We start from the raw sequence: 23,272 nt of genomic DNA, 5'->3' as shown, positions 1-23,272 counted from the left end.
TCCTAAGATGTTTGTTACCAAAAACTTCGCACAACTTTTTGGATTCATCGTTTCACTCTCTTTGTTTCGTCTACGTGCCCTGTCTGCAAACAGCCCTTGTTTGGAGCCATTTCTGATACGCATTTCTTTCTTATTTCTTTTTCTACGCTTACAAGCTGCTCTCACGTTCTCACTCCACCAAGGTTTTCGCTTTTTTCCCAAATTCATACATAGTTGTTCCTAGGCATTCCCTGGCTGTTTCTACTACAGCATCCCTGTACGCCACACATTCTCTTTCTTAAGTGTTTTATTTGTTTTGGAAGTATGGAGATTGGGGTATGATGCGCAAAGGTATCACCCAAATATCACTATAAAATTTGTCACAAATGGAACATAATAATTGCTTTTACACATATCAAGTGAAAAATCCCTGGCAAATTAAGAAATACCGTCGTTATTTGAGAAATTTGAAAACATACTTAAGGCTTGTAGACAGGACTGGTCTATGTCGTACTACGCTGCTGGTGCCGTCTTTTGTTATTTTCTTCAGGTCCAGGGCTAGCACCGTGGAATGGGAGTGCTATGTCTGTAGATTCTCATTATCTTTGGCCAGTACAAACAGCAAAATGGAGGTCAAAAGAAAAATAGCATGATCCCTGGACCAATAAATATTTTTATTTCTGTTCGAAAGAAATGGACCAATAAATCACTAGTCCACTGAATTTTTCTTATGTACATTGGCCATACCATTTTGTCGCCTATTAAATATAGCATATCGCGATACAATTCATGAAATGATGTCATTGACAAGTGAAGAATGAAACGAAAGCAAAGAACTTCAGTGAACACAGATATCACACACGGAATTGTTCAAAGTGTAAGACAAAAGACATACGTGTGTCACTATGAGCGCAACACCAAATATACTTGCAAAGTTGGTAAGTACGTATTAATATTTTCCAAAAAACATATTTCTTAATTTGCCAGGGATTTTTCACTTGATATGTGTAAAAGTAATTATTATGTTCCATTTGTGACAAATTTTATAGTGATATTTAGGTGATACCAATGCGCACTATACCCTGGAGATTCTATTGATTTAGTACCACATTCTCTTCATGTCAATAGATTATTCATCAGCATTTTTGTAGAAATAATGGTAGGCCCACCCAATTAATATTGAACCCTACCAGGTACCGATACCAGGACCGGAGTTATGACGCATATAGCGCTCGCATTGCATTCCCCAGGCCGCGAACTATTGGCTTACAGCTGGGGCAGGCTCATTGTCTTAGGTCCATAAAATGCGTTCCAATTACATCTAATAAAACATTGAGAACTTCCAGGACAACCCTGTACATCAGCAGGTCAGGATGGATGGCCTGAAGACCCTTATGGAATTTGTAGAGTACCAACCACCATTTACGGCAAGAACCGCTCTTTCGCGTGGTTACTGCACACTAGGAGGGGCTGCCTGCCGAGGCGGTAAAGGCGTGCTCGGTTCGCTCGGAAGGACGTGGGTTCGAATCCCCGTCAGGAAGGTACACTCGGCCTACACCAAAAATGGGTACCAGGTTATTTCCTGGGGGCAAAGGTGGCCGGGCGTAGAGCTAACCACTCTACCCCATCAAGTGCCGAGGTTAACAATGGTGGAAGCCTTGACCTTCCACCCCTCCAAGGGCCTTCATGGCTTGTACTGAGATGACTCTGCTTTGGTTTTTTTTTCTGCACACTAGAGCAGGCGTGTTCAGGCGGGCTGCCCACTTGGTAATCACAGAGCCAGCTGGGCTGAGCGGGCCACAGCTGTGCGACAACAGCCAAAGCAAACGCACGGGGAAGCGTGATGGGAGTACAGTGCTCGTATCTGCTGGTTTGGGGAACACCGCGTTTGAAACGCCTTACATGTCCCATTTAGCTTTCTCGGTGTATAGCCGCCACTGCTAAGCCTTTGAAAATCCTCACGTGTTTCCAGTCATTCGACCGGGTCAGGAATGGAATGAATGAAGCCTCCATCTAGCGGTGACGATAGAAATCGTGCCGGCTTCTGAAACCTGTCGCACTCATCTGAGGCAATGATTAATGAATGAATGAATGAATGAATTTATTGAACTGAACATAACAGGCTTTCGCCCAGTTACAATGTTCCAATAAAATAAACACTCACAGACTATAGCTAGACACTAACTACTTACTACTTAACTACTTCTAAATCTACTTTGTAGCACCTTGCACATGGGCGGATCGCCAGCTCCACATGCAACACACCACCTAACTAAACAATGATTAATGACTAACAGATGAAATGAAATGACATCGGAGAGTGTCATCGGAATGGAAGATGACAGAAAAAACCGGAGTACCCGGAGAAAACCCTATCTCGCCTGTGGCTCTACGCAACTGCCTTGATGATCGGATTTCAGATTACGTACCGCACGCGTATTTGCAGAGCGGTGAAGACACTGGTTATGTCACAGAGTAATGTTTGTGTGGTCGGTAGATGCAGAGTTGGTCTTGGCCCAAAAGTGGCCACGGCTTGTCCGTGGTCCAACAGCTCTGCACTCTGACCGGCCAACCGAGCGGAGAAGGGGTGGCCACGGCTCTACGCCTCTGCATTCGGGAGACGGGAAAGGGCTGGACCTCACGACTGGCCCCAACCGTCGGCTATTCTGAGAATGGTTTTCGTAGTTTACCATTCTCCTGCACTAAGGCGAATGCCGGGACAGTTCCTAGTGTAGACCACACCCGCCAATCCCCTCAATTTCTCTGAGCATCTCCTTTACCGTCACAAATCTCCCGGCCTGAGAGACGGCGTCACCGTCTGAGAGGCCCGCCTCCCCCTTCAGGGCAGGAGTTAAAACATTTTAGTAGTAGTAATGTTTGTTTCGTGCACCTCCTGTAGTTATATTTAATTACTGTTCTGATCTGCTGCATTCTTCAATATTATGAATAACTAAATGGTAAGCTAAGATAAAGTTGGAATTCAAGAGGAAAATTTGGGACAAATATTCGTTTATAGGAAGGGGAGTTAGGGTTTGGAATAACTTGCCAAGGGAGGTGTTCAATAAATTTCCAATTTCTTTGAAATAATTCAAGAAAAGGCTACGAAAACAACAGACAGGGAATCTGCCACCTGGGTGACTGCCCTAAATGCAGATCAGGATTGATTGATTGATTGATTGATTGATTGATTGATTGATTGATTGATTGATTGATTGATTGATTGATTGATTGATTGATTGATTGATTGATTGATTGATTGATTGATTGATTGATTGATTGATTGATTGATTGATTGATTGATTGATTGATTGATTGATTGATTGATTGATTGATTGATTGATTGATTGAAACTCTCTACCGTATTTTTTTCCTTAGGTTTAATATGTGAAAGTTTGCTTAATGTGTTTTACACTATTTTAAGTCAAAAATTTTTCTTTATGTAAAAACATTTTTAAGATTTTACTAATACTATTAATCTTGCTTGTAAATAAATTGGTAGGGTATATATTTGTTAGATAACTTTGAAGGCACTCTTTCAGCTGTACAAGAAATTTCAGGGACTGATCACGCCAGCGGTAAACAAGCCAATGTTATGTTAACGAGCATGAAGGATTTCAACTTTTCATATAATTTGCTTTTACTCGGAAAGAGTTCTAACGCATTGTGACGTTAACAAAAGCCCTACAGTCAGCAGTGTGACCTACGAAGTTGTAAAATCACTGAACAACAGGACACTTAATATTTTACGATCTTTTAGATCTAAATAATTTTTTACTCAATATTGTTCAATCAACGCGCGGAGGTAGAAGAGAAATGTGGATTTAGGACAGCAAAGTTGCTAAGATTGGCAGTGGGATTAAAGCTCCAATTGAGACTGTACAACAGTACTACAAAGCTACAACGATATTTCATTTTATTGCCCTACCGGTACTTAATCAAGAGATAGAGATCAGACTTCAAGGAAATTACTTGGTTGTTCTCAACCATTTAAGACAAGATCTAAATGGAGGCGAAGTAGACGGGCCAGAGTAAAATATGTTTGTAAATATTACACTTTGGACAAAAAACTCTTACTGTTGGAGCTGCAGTGTTTTGCTTTACGAAATGGAAGAATCAAAAAACAAATATATCCATGATACAGTTGCCGTTTTTCGAGAGAAGTATTTGAAAAGTGTGTTTACTCTCATTTTTCAACTTACCCATTTGTTTTTTTTGCGCTTACAATGAATTCAGCAAACTGTGAGAGGTGTTTTTCATGCTTGCAACGTTTAAAAATATATTGCAGGAACACGATCGCCCAGGGGAGGTTAGCCTATTTGGCTTTTTTGAGTACGAAAAGGAGTACTTCTGTTCCCTTTTCAAAAGTAATTAATGACTTTAATTCAAATCGGAAGAGGAGACTTCATTTTGTGTAAAAATACGATGTGATCAGGTAATGTAAAAATTTAGAAAACGTTTGTTTTTGTCAATGGTGGCTGCTTGATTCTTACTTTTAAGAACAAAAACAGGACAAATAACAAATGCATTTTAATTACGTCTACTTTTAACATTCTGTGTGAATTTCTTTACTTTACAGATGTTTAGATATCAAATTAAATTTATTAACACAGAATATTAAAGGAAAGATAGAAAATATTAGGAATAATTTTGTGGTCGCAAATTGCTCTCAGAAAGGAAGACCTATGTACCCGCCGGTAATCCTTGCCCCCCTCCCCAATAAAATGCTGAAATTACGACCATAGCTATAATATAAGTAGTTAATCCCAAGACAGTCAGCCAGTATAATGAAAAAACATTCATCAATCAAAATAATGAACACAACGAACAATAATAACCTGTAATAGAGAACAATGATTGTCTTTCGGTTGAGAATGTAGTTCGTATCTTTGACTTTCTTCGAGGATAACTTCTTGATATCGGGGGCTTATTGAGTTGTTACTGCTAAGCGAAAGCATGAACTCATGAGCGGAGGGGAAATGTATGACCAGCGCTGAGCAAGGACGATGGGCTTCCGTGTGCGCCCTGGCCCGAATTATTGCGTTTGAAGACGCCTACATTAGAGTGTGCCTATAACGCCGAGTATCAACCAGCATTTTGTTAGGTGGAACGCTCTTTTGTCAAAGTTAATTTTGTTCAGCAACCGTCTGAAATGACCATATTTGCTGCACTCCTTTTGCCATTTTTCTGCGAAATCATTGTGCTTATGATTTTGTTCTTAAATGCCTTGCAAAATAATGTTTTATGAATGTTAGATATAATGGGTTTTAGTGAGATATACAACATTTATGAGAGATTTTCCCTATTTAATCGTGCTTTATATCTTTTTTCTACAGAGCACCATGCATGTTTCCAGACTCGGAGACAAGCGACTTCGACACCGCACCTACCTACCACGACAGCCGGGCATGCCTCGTCCGAGACACACCTCGAATAGCGACGCCAGCCAGGTTAGTACAGTGCAAGTGTGTCCAATGAGGACAAAAATCACCATGTGTTCCATACTTTCTTTCTGCAACAACAACAACAACAACAACAACAATTCATATGAGTTTGTTCTTAGTTTCATCATTACCGATCTGTAGCATTTGTCAGCGTTTGTCCCCAGCGGGATGTACTGGGATTCACTGTACTTTACACTCAGTCCCCACTTTTTGTATTCCTCAGTTAAGTTCCTAATCATATATGAAAGTATCTTTAGAGTCTATCACCTGGCTGTCTGCAAATACTAAGTGGTTTTGATTCATCGAAATTCCTGTAGAACCTCGTTTCCTGGACCATTTCCGTAAGCAGGAATCTAAATAAATGTTGAACAGTAGTGGTGATGTACACTGACTGACAGTGACAATGCAACACCAAGGAGGAGTGGTTCGAAAGGGATGAAAGTTGGGGAAAAAAAAGAGTCGGCACGGAAGAATAACTGATGTTTATTTCAAACCGATATGCAGGTTACACAATGCGCACGGCATCGACTCAGTAGGATGTAGGACCACCGCGAGCGGCGATGCACGCAGAAACACGTCGAGGTACAGAGTCAATAAGAGTGCGGATGGTGTCCTGAGGGATGGTTCTCCATTCTCTGTCAACCATTTGCCACAGTTGGTCGTCCGTACGAGGCTGGGGCAGAGTTTGCAAACGGCGTCCAATGAGATCCCACACGTGTTCGATTGGTGAGAGATCCGGAGAGTACGCTGGCCACGGAAGCATCTGTACACCTCGTAGAGCCTGTTGGGAGATGCGAGCAGTGTGTGGGCGGGCATTATCCTGCTGAAACAGAGCATTGGGCAGCCCCTGAAGGTACGGGAGTGCCACCGGCCGCAGCACATGCTGCACGTAGCGGTGGGCATTTAACGTGCCTTGAATACGCACTAGAGGTGACGTGGAATCATACCCAATAGCGCCCCAAACCATGATGCCGCGTTGTCTAGCGGTAGGGCGCTCCACAGTTACTGCCGGATTTGACCTTTCTCCACGCCGACGCCACACTCGTCTGCGGTGACTATCACTGACAGAACAGAAGCGTGACTCATCGGAGAACACGACGTTCCGCCATTCCCTCATCCAAGTCGCTCTAGCCCGGCACCATGCCAGGCGTGCACGTCTATGCTGTGGAGTCAATGGTAGTCTTCTGAGCGGACGCCGGGAGTGCAGGCCTCCTTCAACCAATCGACGGGAAATTGTTCTGGTCGATATTGGAACAGCCAGGGTGTCTTGCACATGCTGAAGAATGGCGGTTGACGTGGCGTGCGGGGCTGCCACCGCTTGGCGGCGGATGCGCCGAGCCTCGCGTGCTGACGTCACTCGGGCTGCGCCTGGACCCCTCGCACGTGCCACATGTCCCTGCGCCAACCATCTTCGCCACAGGCGCTGCACCGTGGACACATCCCTATGGGTATCGGCTGCGATTTGACGAAGCGACCAACCTGCCCTTCTCAGCCCGATCACCATACCCCTCGTAAAGTCGTCTGTCTGCTGGAAATGCCTCCGTTGACGGCGGCCTGGCATTCTTAGCTATACACGTGTCCTGTGGCACACGACAACACGTTCTACAATGACTGTCGGCTGAGAAATCACGGTACGAAGTGGGCCATTCGCCAACGCCGTGTCCCATTTATCGTTCGCTACGTGCGCAGCACAGCGGCGCATTTCACATCATGAGCATACCTCAGTGACGTCAGTCTACCCTGCAATTGGCATAAAGTTCTGACCACTCCTTCTTGGTGTTGCATTTGCTCTGTCAGTCAGTGTACAACCACCCTGCAACAAACCTGCAGTTGTGTAGAATTCTCTGCAGGGGTGACTTCCACTTTAAATTCAGCACTTATTATTTGAGTATGTAGACCTTTTTTTGCTAGGGGCTTTACGTCGCGCCGACACAGATAGGTCTTATGGCGACGATGGGATAGGAAAGGCCTAGGAGTTGGAAGGAAGCGGCCGTGGCCTTAATTAAGGTACAGCCCCAGCATTTGCCTGGTGTGAAATGGGAAACCACGGAAAACCATTTTCAGGGCTGCTGATAGTGGGATTCGAACCTACTATCTCCCGGATGCAAGCTCACAGCCGCGCGCCTCTACGCGCACGGCCAACTCGCCCGGTAGACCTTTTTTTGCTAGTGGCTTTACATCGCACCGACACGGATAGGTCTTATGGCGACGATGGGATAGGGAAGGCCTAGGAGTTGGAAGGAAGCGGTTGTGGCTTTAAGTAAGGCACAGCTCCAGCATTTGCCTGGTGAGAAAATAGGAAACCACGGAAAACCATCTTCAGGGCTGCCGACAATGGGATCCGAACCCACTATCTCCCGGATGCAAGCTCACAGCCGCGCGCCCCTAACCGCACGGCCAACTCGTCCGGTAGTATGTAGATCGTAGGATATCGACTGTATCTTCACTCACCGATGCTTTTCTTAATGCTTCCCATAATAATAATAATAATAATAATAATAATAATAATAATAATAATAATAGGAATAAGTTTGGCGGCGATAATAAATGCCGTAGTTGTGGCGGGACTGGTGATTAAGAGGCAATTGGTAGAAGCCACTCTTCAAATCTAGCTTGATAGCAGAGTGATGAGGAGGAATGTGTTGCAACGCCTGAGCGGGCCCTTGAAGACTGAAGGGGTGCTTTTGAATGTAGGGAGTCCAGGCTGATAAGTCGCATATGACTCGGACAGATGTGTCGTCCTTGGTGACAAGGAAGACAGGGAATGCTGATGTAGCATGAGTTCGTTGGATGTTCTGGTGTTGAAGGAGATCCGCAATGACCTCATCCAGAAGAGGTGAAGGACGAGTTGCCCGAAAGACGCAGGGGGCATCCCACGGTTTCGGAAGGTACACCCCCTGGGAAATAATGCGAGAGGCATAATTCCCAAGTGCGGAGTCCAGATAGGGGGCTTCGTGTGGTAGCGGTACGGATACGGATACGTATCTCGTATGCTGCGGGCGTGGGAGAAGAATGGGAGGGTGGAGGGGATCCGGGTTAGGGACGCGGCGTGGCAGAGGTCTAATGAAGCTGGCGTCGAAATCGTCCCACTCGTCTTTGATGTTACTGACGTTGTCCCGCTGGTCGTCCGGGGTGCCGGATGTGGAGCCTGAGTCGATGGTATGATCACCATCTAGGATGTCCTAGGGTGCCTATCTTTGTCGGATGACGTCTACTTGATCCGGGTAGATCACTTCTGGTAGGGATGGAGCGTTGTCCAAGTCTTCCTTTGGGTTGAAGTTCTGCCAGAAGTCTCGGAGCGTCGTCAAGTGGTCTTGACGACATGGAAGGGCGACCCAGGTTCCCGCTCGGGGCGACGACGACCGCACGTCCGAAGCGCACGGTCCTGACTCCGACCACAGGACCCCCTTCCTTCCCGGTGTGCCGGGCGTGGTCTACACATAGCGAGTTTAGTTGTGATTACCTATCCCTCCGCTCGCTGTTCCTCGACTGGAGCCCCGTCCAAGGGAGATCAGGATGCGAGTGATTATTATTATTATTATTATTATTATTATTATTATTATTATTATTATTATTATTATTATTATTATTATTGCCATTGATGGTTTCACGGCCCGTACTTATAGACATGATACTGTATTGGCTTTTGGGCTTATGCCGTGTCAAGAAAACAACGTGAAATTCTTTACGTTTTGCAAAGAACTGTGCTCTGCGTCCTCAGAAGTCTCGACTGACCACGAGAAAGGCTTCTTAAACAATGATTCCTTGAATTTAGACGTTATAATAGAAGTGGAAATGGTATGTTCATTCGCCACCAGATAGCTCCCAGGACGTGGCACAACGCTAGCGTTCGAAGCGGAAGCTGACCGAACCATCAGAACCAGTCTAAGCGGTTGACATAACGTGTGGACGTAACATATGACATTAACAGGTCTATTGCATAGGCACAAGCCCGGAATGGCTGAATCGATGGACAGAGAAAAGATCAAAGTATAAGTTAAAGCACTAAATATTGAAATGTTATTTCTTTCTTTTTTCTTTGGTTTTAAAATTTGATATGTAATCTGAATGAACAACAAATAACAGTTAAAGGGAATAACGGTGAGATCGACAGCTCTGATAATAACAATGACAAAGTCAAAAATCAGGTACAATGGGGAAGGTTTTCGATACAATAGTTTACAAATGAATGAGCATGGTTGCTCTAAAGGTACAATGTTTCAGAGAGCATTCTTGCTCCACTCACTTACATCGTACAGTACTTTGAGCTTCAAACATTAATACAATCCAGCCTCTTCGAGGCACCAATTTCTTATCCAAATTTACACGAGATAAATTTCAAAAACTGTGTTTACGGTCACTTCAGCTCGAACAGTCTGTTACACACCCGTCTATAAATAATGAGAATTTAACAGCAGCAATGAGTGCCCATTCTAAATGGTCTAGAAGTACAAAAGAAAACGTTTAGGACGATCAGCCATAAACAAAATGCTAGGAGTTGAAACACGTGCACTCCTTTGGAAATACACTTAAAATCCTACATGGGCTTATGGCCCGAAGTTACAGAGGCTAAGCCTATACTACAGAGGAGTGACTAGATGGTGACATATTAAGTAGGTACCAAAATTGTTTAGACGAATTTAGAGTTTTATAAAATCATAGTCACCCCCATACCAAGTTGAACGGGAATTAATAGACGGTGAACACTCTTCATTCCGTATGTTACATATTTCCCAGCAGGGATTGAACAAGGTCTTCAGACTTGGCTAAAAATTTACATTTAAAAGATGATATTAAACTTTAGAATTTTACATTAAGAAAGAAGCTTGAAACCTTCCCCTCAATTTAATTGCCTGGAGCTATCACATATTAAAAGATGTCTGCCATTACCTTGAGCTGATGGGCTTTCCGAAGACGGCAAGGCTGCCCTGCCCCCTACTATGCTGTACACACACTTAGACCGGGGTGATGAAGATGACAATACGGCCCTACAGCGCCCAGCATTTTATAGCAGAGGGGAAGGTTCCAGAACTCTCTTCACCTAGGCCGAATGCCTCTACACACCCCCAATTTTAATTGGCTACAAAAATATACACCAGAATTTCTGATTGGTCCATAACATAAGCAAGAAGGAAGCCGTAGAAGTGCTGACAACCTCAGCACATAAAAAAATTTACAAACACTTAAGGTTTACAAACTTATACAATAGAACATTCCCTCGAAAAATGAATAATCCGTTCTCCCGCTAGAGAGGACACATAAGGTGATAGCAGAGACATGTAAAGATGAAAGGTCCATGTATCTTCAGATACACAGTTCAGGCTTCACAGCACGGATGGCCTTCTTTTTTTTTACAATTGGCTTTACGTCGCACCGACACAGATATGGCGACGATGGGAGTGGGAAGGAAGTTACCGTGGCCTTAATTATGGTACAGCCCCAGCATTTGCCTGGTATGAAAATGGGAAACCACGGAAAATCATCTTGAGGGCTGCCGTCAGTGGGGTTCGAACCCACTATCTCTCGGATGCAAACGCACAGCTGTGCGTCCCTAACTGCACGGCCAAATCGCCCGGTAGATGGCCTTTTAGAAGGAGCGCCGTTCAAATGGACGGAGAAGGTGTACCTCCGGTATAATAATAGTAATAATAATAATTAATAATAATAATACTAATAATAATAATAATAATAATAATAATAATAATAATAATTGTATTATCAGTGAGGCAACACTTTAAACTCTTGAGGGCGTTGAAATCTTGCGGAAATATGCTGAACTTTCTGAAGAGTACTTGATTTTCAAGTTTATTAACGAATACCACTGGTTTTGGTTTAGAGAGCCACATAGGGGCTTTGATCTTTAGTAGAGTATGGTAACTGTTTAAGGGTTGGCACAAGAAAGCTTACATCTTCTGTTTTTAAGTTGCCACTACTGTGATTTCAAACTAAGTTAACCTATCATCTCCCAGCTCGCACCTGTAAATAGGAGCAATCTTGGACCGCATGTATCTATCTGGATCGCATTATTAACAATGCTACGGGCTGAGGTTTTCCTCACACGAATCTACAGACGCTCTGGTTGGCCCGTGCAGGATGTCCCTGGCAGTTGGTTTTGGGCATTTACGTCCACTTGGAGAAACAGGGCAGCAGAAGCTGAGTTGCACCGTCGCGACGCCACGGTGAGTCCCCATCAACCTCGGTGGTCAAGTCCTTGACTTCCGCGGTAGGTATGGCGCACAAGTCAGGACCATGTCCCTCATGATGCTCTGCTACGTTGGTCTGCTTCTTGACGGCGCGGCGTGGATAAGCGTACAACCTGAAACAATCTAGAAAGTCCGACCTCGATGGAGTTGAGACGCTCTAGATCGCGAGGCCGAATTATACCTTCGAGTAGGAAACACTGGACAGAAATTCTCGGCGACATCTCTTGCTGTTGAGCCGGGGTGGGGGTAGGCGCATTGTGTAACTTATTAAGTTCCTCTGACATGCGGTGGGGTATTGCGGCTTGTAGTATACCAGCAGCGCTTGATTTTCCGGGTCTACGTAGTCCTCGGAGAACACAAAACCTTCAGGGGGACCACACCCGTCCCTACAGGCCACCAGTACGCGCTCTCCCGTCGTCGCCATCTCTTTAATCCTTTCTAAAATAATCCTGTAAGAGAAGTAGTACTCAAAAGTACTTGACGAATGCTCTTGGTTATACTTACCAGTACTGGCGAGCAGAGAGACTAAAAGAGTATGGCTCCAACGTCCGTCCGCTATGAATATTATAGACATCCATGTATAGAGTACGGTAACGTACGAAAGATGGATTGTCCAATCGGTAGAAGGAAATACCCAGCACTTGACTCTCAAAACAAATCAGTCTTGCTTGTACAGCCAGCCAAACAGGTTGTCTGGCCGGCCCCCTGCTAACTTGACGAGGACGGTAGTGTGTGTTTGTTCATTTGAAGTTGCAGTTATTGAACAAGTACAGTTAGGAAAAATGGCATCCAAAATTACACGGCAAAACACTCTGAAAGTTGTATTCGGCAAGGAGCAACAAAGACCAACAGCCCACGAAATTCACCAGTGGATAGAAGACGTTCTAAAGGTATGTGATGATGAACTACAAACAATTCAACTAGTAGGAAAACAGAATACAGCCTATCTCAAATTTAATAATGACAGAAGCTACCAGAAGTACTTACATTCCTTTAGAGGTACAAATTCTCTTACATTAATGAATGGCGATTCAGTAACAGTTACAATCATGCCCGGTGAAATAGAACTTATCACTGTACGCTTAATGAATATACCGCCGGAAGTACCAAACGAGCGGGTACAGTACGTCTTGCAGAATTATGGCAAGGTACAACAGATAGAAAACGAGAAGTGGTCAAACAGATACCGCTATCAAGTCGATACAGGAATAAGGGTAGTTCAGATGTCAATTGACAAGCCTATTCCTTCAACCCTCAATGTAGCCGGTTATGAGGCATATGTAACCTATCCCGGACAGGAGCAACATTGTTTTTCATGTGGAAGTTGTTCTCATATTCGGACTAATTGTCCCACTAGATTTACTAACAGCAAACCATCGACGGCATCTAGATCACGCTTCACATTGAGCGATCTATTCAAACCTCCCTCATTTGACAGTGCACGGTCAGATAGAGAACCCGCTCTCACGGATGTAAGCAAACCAACGTCCGTGCAGAGCAGGGTAGCGAACGATGCAGTGGAAAGTAGAAAAGATAGCAACGTCAACCCTACAACACCTGGCTCAAGTCATGACAATAAATTAGAACATATGGACATAGTAAACACGCTAGTGTTAACAGCCGATTCACAGGACATAGCTAACGCACCTGCAGGGGACCAATTTCCATTAGCTTCAAATGACAGTACAGACTCAGATACCGTATCAGTAGAAGAAACATTAGATATCAGGGACATACACGTATCAGATAAAAGAACCATAGAAGAAAATAACGCGATCACAAACACGCTGAGACAGGACGACCAACAACTTGATACAATGCCCATCACTCTTCAACCTTTGACAAGGTCTGAAGCTGAGAGCCAGCGCCCTCCGGAAAGTACATTACCTTCGTCTGATATGGATAGGTCTGTGATCACTGAACAGCATCCTCCCACACTCGGATCGTGGAACAGTCAGATGGACCTAGAGGAGGAAGTATTGCGGAGTGAGGACCCAGTAGCAGAAATATCGCTTGACGTAACAAAATGTAACCCCAGTCAGCAGAAAGTAAGCAAGTTAGCTAGTAAACAACGAAACCATCCGTATAAGACAGGAACGAGTAAGCAAGGATTACCTCCCCCGACTACGAAGAAATAGTTTGACAGAATATCGATATGTGGACTGCATTCTATTTTTCTCTCTGTTGTAGTGTCATGACCCTCACACTAACAGTGGGGACAGTCAACTTCAACAATAATTCATCACCAACTAAAATGCATTCTCTACTGAAATTTCTACAATGTCATGATATAGATCTTGTAATGCTACAGAAGGTCTCCATCAATGATATTTCTTCGGTATTAAACTATAATGCCTATGTAAACACTGGTAGTGATAACCTAGGTACTGCTATCCTTACTAAGTCAGGTATTGAACTGCAATCCATAGAGAAGCTTCCCTCTGGTCGTGGAATGAGTGGCAGATTTCAAGATTACCTGTTTTACAATGTTTATGCACCATCTGGGAGTAATAAACGCCAGGAAAGAAACGAATTCTTCCAATCGGACTTAACATATTTACATCGCTCCTTGCCTACGCATTATGTGATGGGGGTGATTTTAACTGTGCACTGCGTGCAGTAGATTGTACAGGTCCCTTTAAGCCGAGCAGCAGCTTACAGACTTTAGTTACAAATCTCCAAATGTGTGATCCTTGGGTGCTAAAACACAATACCCCAGGATTTACTTTCTTTTCTTAAAATTCAGCAGCAAGACTGGATCGATTTTATGTTCCTCAAAATTTAGCTAATGACATAAGTCGTGTAGAAGTCGTACCAGTCACATTTTCTGATCATGAAGCTGTTATCCTACGTATAAGATTAAATATAAATTTTATACCTAGAGGACGCTCTTACTGGAAGATGAATGCAACCTGTCTTCAAAATGCTAGTATCCTTGAAGAGCTGAAATTGCTTTGGTCAGAATGGAGTAAAAGAAAGATTAGATATCAAGATTGTGCTGATTGGTGGGATCGGTATGTAAAGCCGCAAATAAAGTATTTCTTTAAGCGAAAATCTTACGAACTTTATCAAGACGAAGAACGTCTAATAAACCTTTATTTTAGGTGAATTTATGACTTACAAGAAAACTACCAGCCATCACCAGAGAGAAGAAGTAAAATCAGCCGCTATAAAGCAAAAATACTTGCTATATATCACAAACGACTGCAGGGACTCAAAATACGCAGTCGGGTCAACGAACCAATCGAAAATGAACGGATCAATCTTTATCATTTAATGAAGGACTTCAAGCGCCACAGATCATCTCTCATATTGAAAGTTCAAGACCCAGAAGGACAAGAGTACACAACACAGCCGACTATAAGTAAGGCTTTCGATTCCTTTTATCGACAACTGTTTGATGCCGAGCCCACCCACGACAATGAAATTAATTTTTTTGCTGACTGTAAGCCTCCACCGGTCAGAGAAGAGGATAACGCAAGCCTTGAAGGACCCATAACCAAACAAGAGGTTTTAAAAGCGATACGACAAGGGAAGAGCTCAAGAACACCTGGGATTGATGGAATACCTCAGGAATTTTACTCTACCTGCTGGCCGATAATTGAAGAAGACCTCACCTGCGTCCTGAACACTGTGTTACAGAGGAAACAACTCTGTGAATCACATCGTCGAGGAATTATTGTACTGTTAAAGAAGTTCTCTACAGCTATCACTGTCAATGACTATCGCCCAATCACCCTCCTAACTTACGACTACAAAATATTAGCCAGAATTCTCGTCAACAGATTACGACCATTATTATCCTCTATCATTCACCCTGCACAACACTGTGGAGTGCCTGGAAGAACAATTTTTGATGTTACCTGTTCGCTGCGTGATTACGTGGCGTCCACGGAACGCACTCATTCACAGAGCTTACTAGTGTCCTTAGACTACCAGCGAGCGTTTGACAATGTGAATCTTCAGTATCTGCTAAACTGTTTAAAATGACATGGTCTTAGTCCCACATTTATCTCTTGCATTCAGTGTCTATACACAAACGTATCTGCGATTTTGCAAATTAATGGCTTTCACACTAAAACCATTCCCATTAAGAGGTCAGTAAAACAAGGATGTCCGGCTTCGATGGTGCTGTTTACCTTGGCCATAAATCCTCTCATTTGCAAGCTGCATAAAGAAATAGAAGGAATAACACAAGGAAGTGCAAAGCTAGCAGTAGCTGCTTACGCGGATGACGTCAGTGTAATATTATCATCGGATAACGATATACTCCACATGCGAAATGCTCTCGCACAGTTCAGTGCAGTATCTGGGTTGTCTATTAACTATCGTAAATCGAAAGTGATTCCTTTAGGAGACTGGGCATCATTACCTCAACTCCCACCACTACAAACGGTAGAATCACACAAGATACTTGGAATATATTACATTCGAAAGACCAGTGACATGAATCAACAAAACTGGGGACCTGTCGTCAACAAGATAAAAGTCTATGCAAAAGAACTCTACTGCCGAGACCTCTCCCTAATCCAAAGGATCTGGACTGTCCACACATACCTTCCATCACAATGCTGGTATCTTGCACTGCCTGCAACGTTTGCTAGACAGATAATATGTGCTAGTTCCTGGTACATTTTGCGTGGCAATATCTTCCGAGTACCGATAACTACCTTGTGTCTTCCACCAACAGCTGGTGGACTTGGGTTGGTAAATGTCATCATTAAATGTCAAGCCCTCTTCTTGAGTCGTGGAAGAAAAATAGAAATGAACCAACGGAGCTTCTTATCTGCTTGGCTGAAACACTGGTCTACTGTGACGGACTTGCGCAATCCACCTGATCTTCGGATTGTCCGTCTGCCCTGAAGTATCTCCGCATTTATTTGCAAGAATGGTGCTATTTGACGGAAGCCAAGTTCGTACCAGAAGTACAATTAACACGTCGGGTTTATGCTGATTTATTTCGTCTAACACCTACACCACTCATGCGTTTATTTCAACAAGTGCCTTCAAACACCAACTTTAAACAGCTTTGGGAAAACATTACTGCCCCTCATCTCCCTGCTAAAGTGCGATCTACATGGTATATGGTAGTCCATGACATTGTACCAACAAAAGAACGACTATATCGAATACGAATGACTGATTCGGACTCCTGCTCATATTGTGCTCAACGTGACTCAATACTTCACAGACTGACCACTTGTCTGAGGGTCAGACCGGTATATATGCAAGCTAAAGCGTTTCTTCACCAACTGAACTTCACAATCAATAGAAAGGACCAATTCATAAGACCAGATCACCTCCTTACCCCAAGGACAAAGCACAATTCTTCACTATGGATAATTGGACACACTATCCATTTTATAATGACTATTGATGGACAGCTGGACAAGGAACTTTACGGTGCATACCTGAAGAGAACAAGATGGAAGTTTGTTGCTCACCGAGTCAACGATGTGTGTGGACATTATCTAAGTGCTTTGTGATAAGTAGTACTTTGTTTTTGGTGTCTTTGTTTGGTTTTGTTACAGGGTTTACGAAAGTGCCACAGGAATTTCGGATGTATTACAGACTCTAAAACCTCAACAGAGAGAAATTTGAACACAGTACAGTAATGTCTTTGTCTCGAATACTCTGTGAAACTAGTTTGTATCACTTCTTAGGTGTGTCTAACATGTAACATGTAAACAGCATTTTAAAAAAGACAATCCAGTCCATACCGAAATTACAATATTTCTTTGAAGATGTAACATTAAAAAATCTGTAATTTATTTATTTGATCAATAAATCTAAAAAAGGGCTGTAAAAAACAAAGAGGCCGGGAGACAAGGAATGTACCGTACCATATGTAGTACTTGCCCTTGCATCACCGACCGTCTAGAATGTGGAGGATGGGTAAAATATTCAATGATTCAGTAGGAGGATTGGAAATGTGTCGCTTAGAGGCATAGTTTGGCGTCGGTTTCCGCGTAATCTAAGGTGGCTTGCAATGTAGGAGGCTTCAGCCATAACCTTTCCACTCGGCGTACTTTAATGCTAGAGTAAATGTAGGATCTGGCTAAGCTGTTATAGGTCTAATATAGTTAGTAGCTTAATAGTCTATATAACTTCGTAATACAGTAGTAAGGAAGGCCTCTCAATGAGGTGGAGCTTAAAAGTTCCGCTCAGCCAAGGAACTCTGTTATCTCTCTCTCCGAAAACACATATACAGGCCCAGATTTAGGATACTTTGCGCCTTGGGCACAGCCCATTTTAGCACCCACTCATACAGTATTATAACAGAAGCAATAATAATAATAATAATAATAATAATAATAATAATAATAATAATAATAATAATAATAATAATAATAATACAGCTCGATATTGAACGATTAAGGGCATTTGTAAAGTTAGATTATGAAGTGAATTAGTAGAATCTTGTTTTGATATAATAATTAAAACCATGAATTAGAACTTGATTTACTTATGCTATTTTTTTATTTTTTTTTTTATTTTTATTTTTTTTGCGTGACTGGACCCTTCATTATTTTGCGAACTGTTGCCTTACTTATTCTACTATTTTTTCGGTGTGAGTAACTGATTCATTACCCAAATTATTCCTTACTACGTAATTATGAACATTACGTACAGATGTCTGGGATTGTTTGTTGAGGGTTCCTATGAAGTGTTGCTATTTGGTAGGTAATTTTTTCTCTTCCCTACAACTAGCGTTATCTTCGCGCAGTGGAATGTTCATCTCTGAAGCAGGAACATGTTGCTGTCCATCCCGAGGTCGCCGCACGCAGTGGCGTAGAAAGAGGGACGCGGTAGGTGTGGGCCACCGTGGGTGTCATCCATCAGGGGGTAAAAACATGACAAAAATATGCGTTTTTAAAATAAATACAAATTGTTTGGGCTCACTGCACTTTGGTAGGCCTACCAGCAGCTTATCATTTGTTTAGTAGAATAAAGTGATAAACTGTGTCGAAAGCTTTCTTCAGGTCTATAAAATACCTGTATCCGTCGAGGGCCTCCTGCATATTTGCTACAATATCAAAAGCAGCTGGTGCAATACTAGACATTTCTTGAAATCGATACTATTTGGAATAAAATAAATTATTATTTTTAAGAAACCTGTAATTCTAAATTTATCCAGCTTTCCCAATATTTTTTATGATTCCGATAGATTTAGATTTAGATTTATTATTTTTCTTTAGATCTACAGTAATAATACCCATTTGATCCGTTATAAAGAAAAATAACAATGTCCAGCCTAAGCCAAATTACATACTACTAACTTGGTGGACCCTACACAGGCGGAATACCGGGCAACCATGCAAGGTTCCACCCCTAGCTAAATCTGTTAAGCTGCCTCTAACATGGACGGATGACCGGCTCGCATGCTAGGGCACCCCCTATCTCTAAATTAAGCCTATAACTAATTACAACATTAAATCTATACTAATCTATCTTAAGCTGCCTCTAACATGGACGGATGACCAGCTCACATGCTAGGGCACCCCCTACGTCTAAATTAAGCCTATAACTAATTACAACATTAAATCTGTACTAGTTCTAAATCTATACTAATCTATCCTAAGCTGCCTCTAACATGGACGGATGACCAGCTCACATGCTAGGGCACCCCCTACATCTGAATTAAGCCTATAACTAATTACAACATTAAATCTATACTAATTCTATCCTAGTACCTCTTATCATTAACTAATAAATCAAAACCAATACTGTCTCAATACACATAAATACACCTTCACTTGCATAAATACCCTCTAAACTTCGCTATCTTTCCTAATATCCATAAATACACCTTCACTTGAAAAAATACCCTCTAAACTTCGCTATCTCTTTTAATATCCATCCATCGAACTCAACAATCATTCACTTCATTTCCATGCCACATATCATTACATATCTACCTCTTATCATAAAGACACCTTTACTAGAATAAATACCCACTAAACTTCGCTATCTTTCTTATCATCCATTCGCCACCATGCCCCTGCTGAACATACACACAAACCTTTGCACATTCCATTCCTCCTACATTTCCTCTACTTGTCTCTCTCAGGGTTGCTGATTCCATGCTTCAGCGGTATTATGAATGTCACAGACCCCATACACGCTAACCTTAGCACATTCCATTCCTACTACATTTCCTCTACTTGACTCCCTCGTGGTTGCTGATTCCATACTTCCGTTACACTCACATTCTGCTAATACGTACTTTAACCATTACAATGCCCTTCGAACTCAACAATCCATCCATCTTATATCTCAAGACACCATTATATGAATAAGTGCCATACAATTACAGTACACTTAAAAACACCTTATCACCTCGCTACCTCTCTTATCATTCATCCATCATATATCTATTATCATCACCTTTCATATTTAACACTTCAATTCCAGTAGATACCATCCAACCTCCTTTATATCTCCAAACTCGTAACAATTACACTACACATATAGACATCATTACTTGAGTAAGTACCATCTAAACTTCGCTACCTCTCTTATCATCCATCCATCTAAACTCTGATCCAACTTCTAAACATCAATACATATCTACCTCTTATCATTCTTCACTTGAATAAATACCCTCTAAGCTTCACTACCTCTCTTATCATCCATCCATCGCACTCCACAATCATTCTCTTCAATTCCATACCACATATCCTTACATATATACCTCTTATCATTAACTAATAAATCACTCACCAATACGATCTCCGTCATGCCATCACTTGAATAAATACCATACACTTGGTCTATCCATCTTCTACCTAAAGACACCATCACTTCAATTACAATTATACTACACATACAGGCACCATTACTTGAGTAAATACACACATACAAACACCACCATAACTACGCTTCTGTCCTCCATCATAGGCAAACTATGTTACTTACTACTGTTACTTGACTTTTTACTTCTCGTAATTATTCCTTCCATTTTTCCTTTTTTGTCCCATAGGTCCTTCAAACTCAAGCTTCTCCCTTTGATCACGGCACTTCTTACTTCTGCTTCCTCCCTCAAACCATTATTCTCGCTCCGATTCTGTCCGCTTGTCTTCCCCTGTGGTTCTTTTTCTTCCCTCGCGCAGACTTCCGACACTAATTCGTCCATTAAATTCCTGACTACTTCCATCCTTCTTGCATTTACTTTTTCTTCAGCTCTTTTCATGATCTCTTCCCAGGAACCCCATCTACTCAGTGTTCCTTCATTTACAGTATGTACATCAGCCCTGGTAGTTTCTTCTTGCCTCGAACTGTCAGCCCTGCTAGTTTCTTCTTGCCTCAAACTCTCATCCATTAATTTCAGTTTCGATATTGTCCACTTACGGGTCCAATTCCTGTCGCTCACCACGAGTATCTGACCACTAATATACGCTTTCAATCCCTGAATTTTTGCTTTCACAAGATGTTTTTTAAGAATTTTAAAATTTCTACTCTCTTCTCTTCCGAAATCTCTCTTAATTCTAATGTTCTCACACTGTAGATTACCAGCGTTCCTTATCACTATGTCTGCCATCAATGAAGATAGCAGCGACACTTTTATGGGCCTGTGCCCTCTCACCTTGCCAACTCTCTCCACATTGTCTATATCTACCTCACTGAAATTTATTTTCATTTTTTTTTGTATAACATCTACCACTTTGTAAATAATGTCCACTTTAGATTCTGCCTTGTCTTCCTCCACCCCATAAATAAATATGGATTTCTTCTTGCGCTCCTGTCTGCAAAATTCGATTTCTTTCTTCAGGTTTACCATCTCTTCATCCATATTTTTTATTTTCTCTCTTAGTGACACCAGTTCTTTCTCGCTGCCTTCTATCATCGCCTCCGTATTCTTCATATAATCCTGGATCCACTGTCTCGTCTTTTCTTGCTCCTGGCCTTGTTCTTGAAGCATTTTCTTTAATTGTTCAAACGGACATACCTCCTGTATTACTTCTCTTACTACTTTCCTCATAACCTCTACGTCTACCCAATTCATCGTATCTATCTCCTTGCCGACCGCTTGACCTTACCGCTTCCTCACTCTTAATCCACTCCACTCAGCAGGCGTACGCCACACGACACGTCCGTCCTCCTCACTGGCTTAAGCTAGACTCGATTCCGATAGAATAGCTATTGGTCTGACATTTCCTGGGTCATCAGCAGCGCCAGACTAATGGAAAGGGACATTACATGTGACTAAAGATAAATACTGAAATAGCAGCACATAAAGAACATGCACAGTTCTTCAGAAACTTCGAGGAGATACCATCATAGGTAGAACTAGTTTTATTAGCTATACTCATATGTGTTGAAATGTTTTAGTTCAGTCAAAATACGCAACGAAGCGCGGTTGAACTCGACGCTGTGTTGTAGTGATCATGTGGATAAGGAAGGGGACGGGATGTTTGGGATTTCTTTCCGCCGAAGTCTGCCTCTGCATGACCAAAAATTATGGCTTCCGATTGAGGTAACTAAATAAATTCAGGAAACTCAATCGTAAAAGTGCGTCATGGGCATCCTTCAAACAAAAAATTAAAAGATTCCTTTGAAGTCCTCTCCAGGTTTTCACTTTCTTCCGTCCCTCCAACCCTTGACCTTTCTTCTTCCTAATTTCTGAAACCGACACGTGCCAGTTACCGTTGTCATTGTTGTTACATTGTTACTGTTAAAATTGTTAATTATTGTTGCTACTTAATATTGTTGTTTATACCTTTGTTATCTTTTATACTTATTTAAAATTATTATTATTATTATTATTATTATTATTAGTGTAAAATGGCCCTCCATAGGCTGTATCTAATAATTAATTAAATAAATAAATAAATAAATAAATAAATAAAAAGATACAGAAGAAGAAATTTCGTTAGTAGAAGACAAATTAGGAGATGATAGAACAGAAAGGAGACAAATAATATTTTGTATAATGTTAAGTCACCTGACTGGCCTGTTCCTCTTTCATAGTGTATATTCTTTTCATTTTTTTAACAATTTGTTTTACGTCGCACCGACACAGATAGGTCTTACGGCGAAGGGCTAGGAGTGGGAAGGAAAACAACCGTGGCCTTAATTGAGGTACAGCCCCAGCACTTGCCTCGTGTGAAAGTGGGAAACCACGGGAAAACATCTTCAGAACTGCCGACATGGGTTTCGAACCCACTATCTCCTGAATACAAGCTCACAGCTGCGCGACCCTAACCGTACGGCCAACTTGTTCGGTTCATATAGTCTAAGAGTTGATTTAATTAAAAGGGATAATGAATCGTATCAGATCAAAGACGGTCCATTTAGTACAGTTACAAGATCAGATGATTACATAAAGGGTTTTATCCGCCAATTAACGTCTATTATCGTTCTACCAAATAGCGAGAAGGTTCTGACAACCTGGATGGCTTATTCTACTAAAAGAAAGCGTGTATCCTATTGTTTTTGTTATAGGCTCTTTGGCAATGATAAGCGTTTGAGTGGTTTTCAGTCTTGGTGGAAACTTAATCCCGAAGTTCAAAGTTGTTAAATCTCTCTAGCAACATTTAATTTGTTTTGAACAAATGGAAAATGTTGTGAGCAAGCCTAATTGCTTTCAAAACAATTGATTACATTTTGGGAGACTATCGCAGAAACAGAAGAAAGGAAATTGAGGGA

The 23,272-nt window shown here is 42.0% G+C and overlaps 1 protein-coding gene across 1 annotated transcript in view; it reads left to right on the top strand.

Annotated features, from left to right (window-relative positions):
• LOC136864075 (neutral amino acid transporter 9) overlaps positions 1-23,272 on the top strand; it is a 276,887-nt gene that overhangs the window by 138,830 nt on the left and 114,785 nt on the right. Inside the window, exon 2 of the mRNA XM_067140620.2 lies at positions 5,313-5,426. Coding sequence (XP_066996721.1) covers positions 5,313-5,426 — 114 coding nt within the window. The remainder of the gene's footprint in view (positions 1-5,312; positions 5,427-23,272) is intronic.

The sequence above is a fragment of the Anabrus simplex genome, chromosome 2, assembly GCF_040414725.1.
Source record: "Anabrus simplex isolate iqAnaSimp1 chromosome 2, ASM4041472v1, whole genome shotgun sequence".
Classification (NCBI taxonomy): Eukaryota; Metazoa; Arthropoda; class Insecta; order Orthoptera; family Tettigoniidae; genus Anabrus; species Anabrus simplex.
This window is presented reverse-complemented; position numbering and strand designations above follow the sequence as displayed.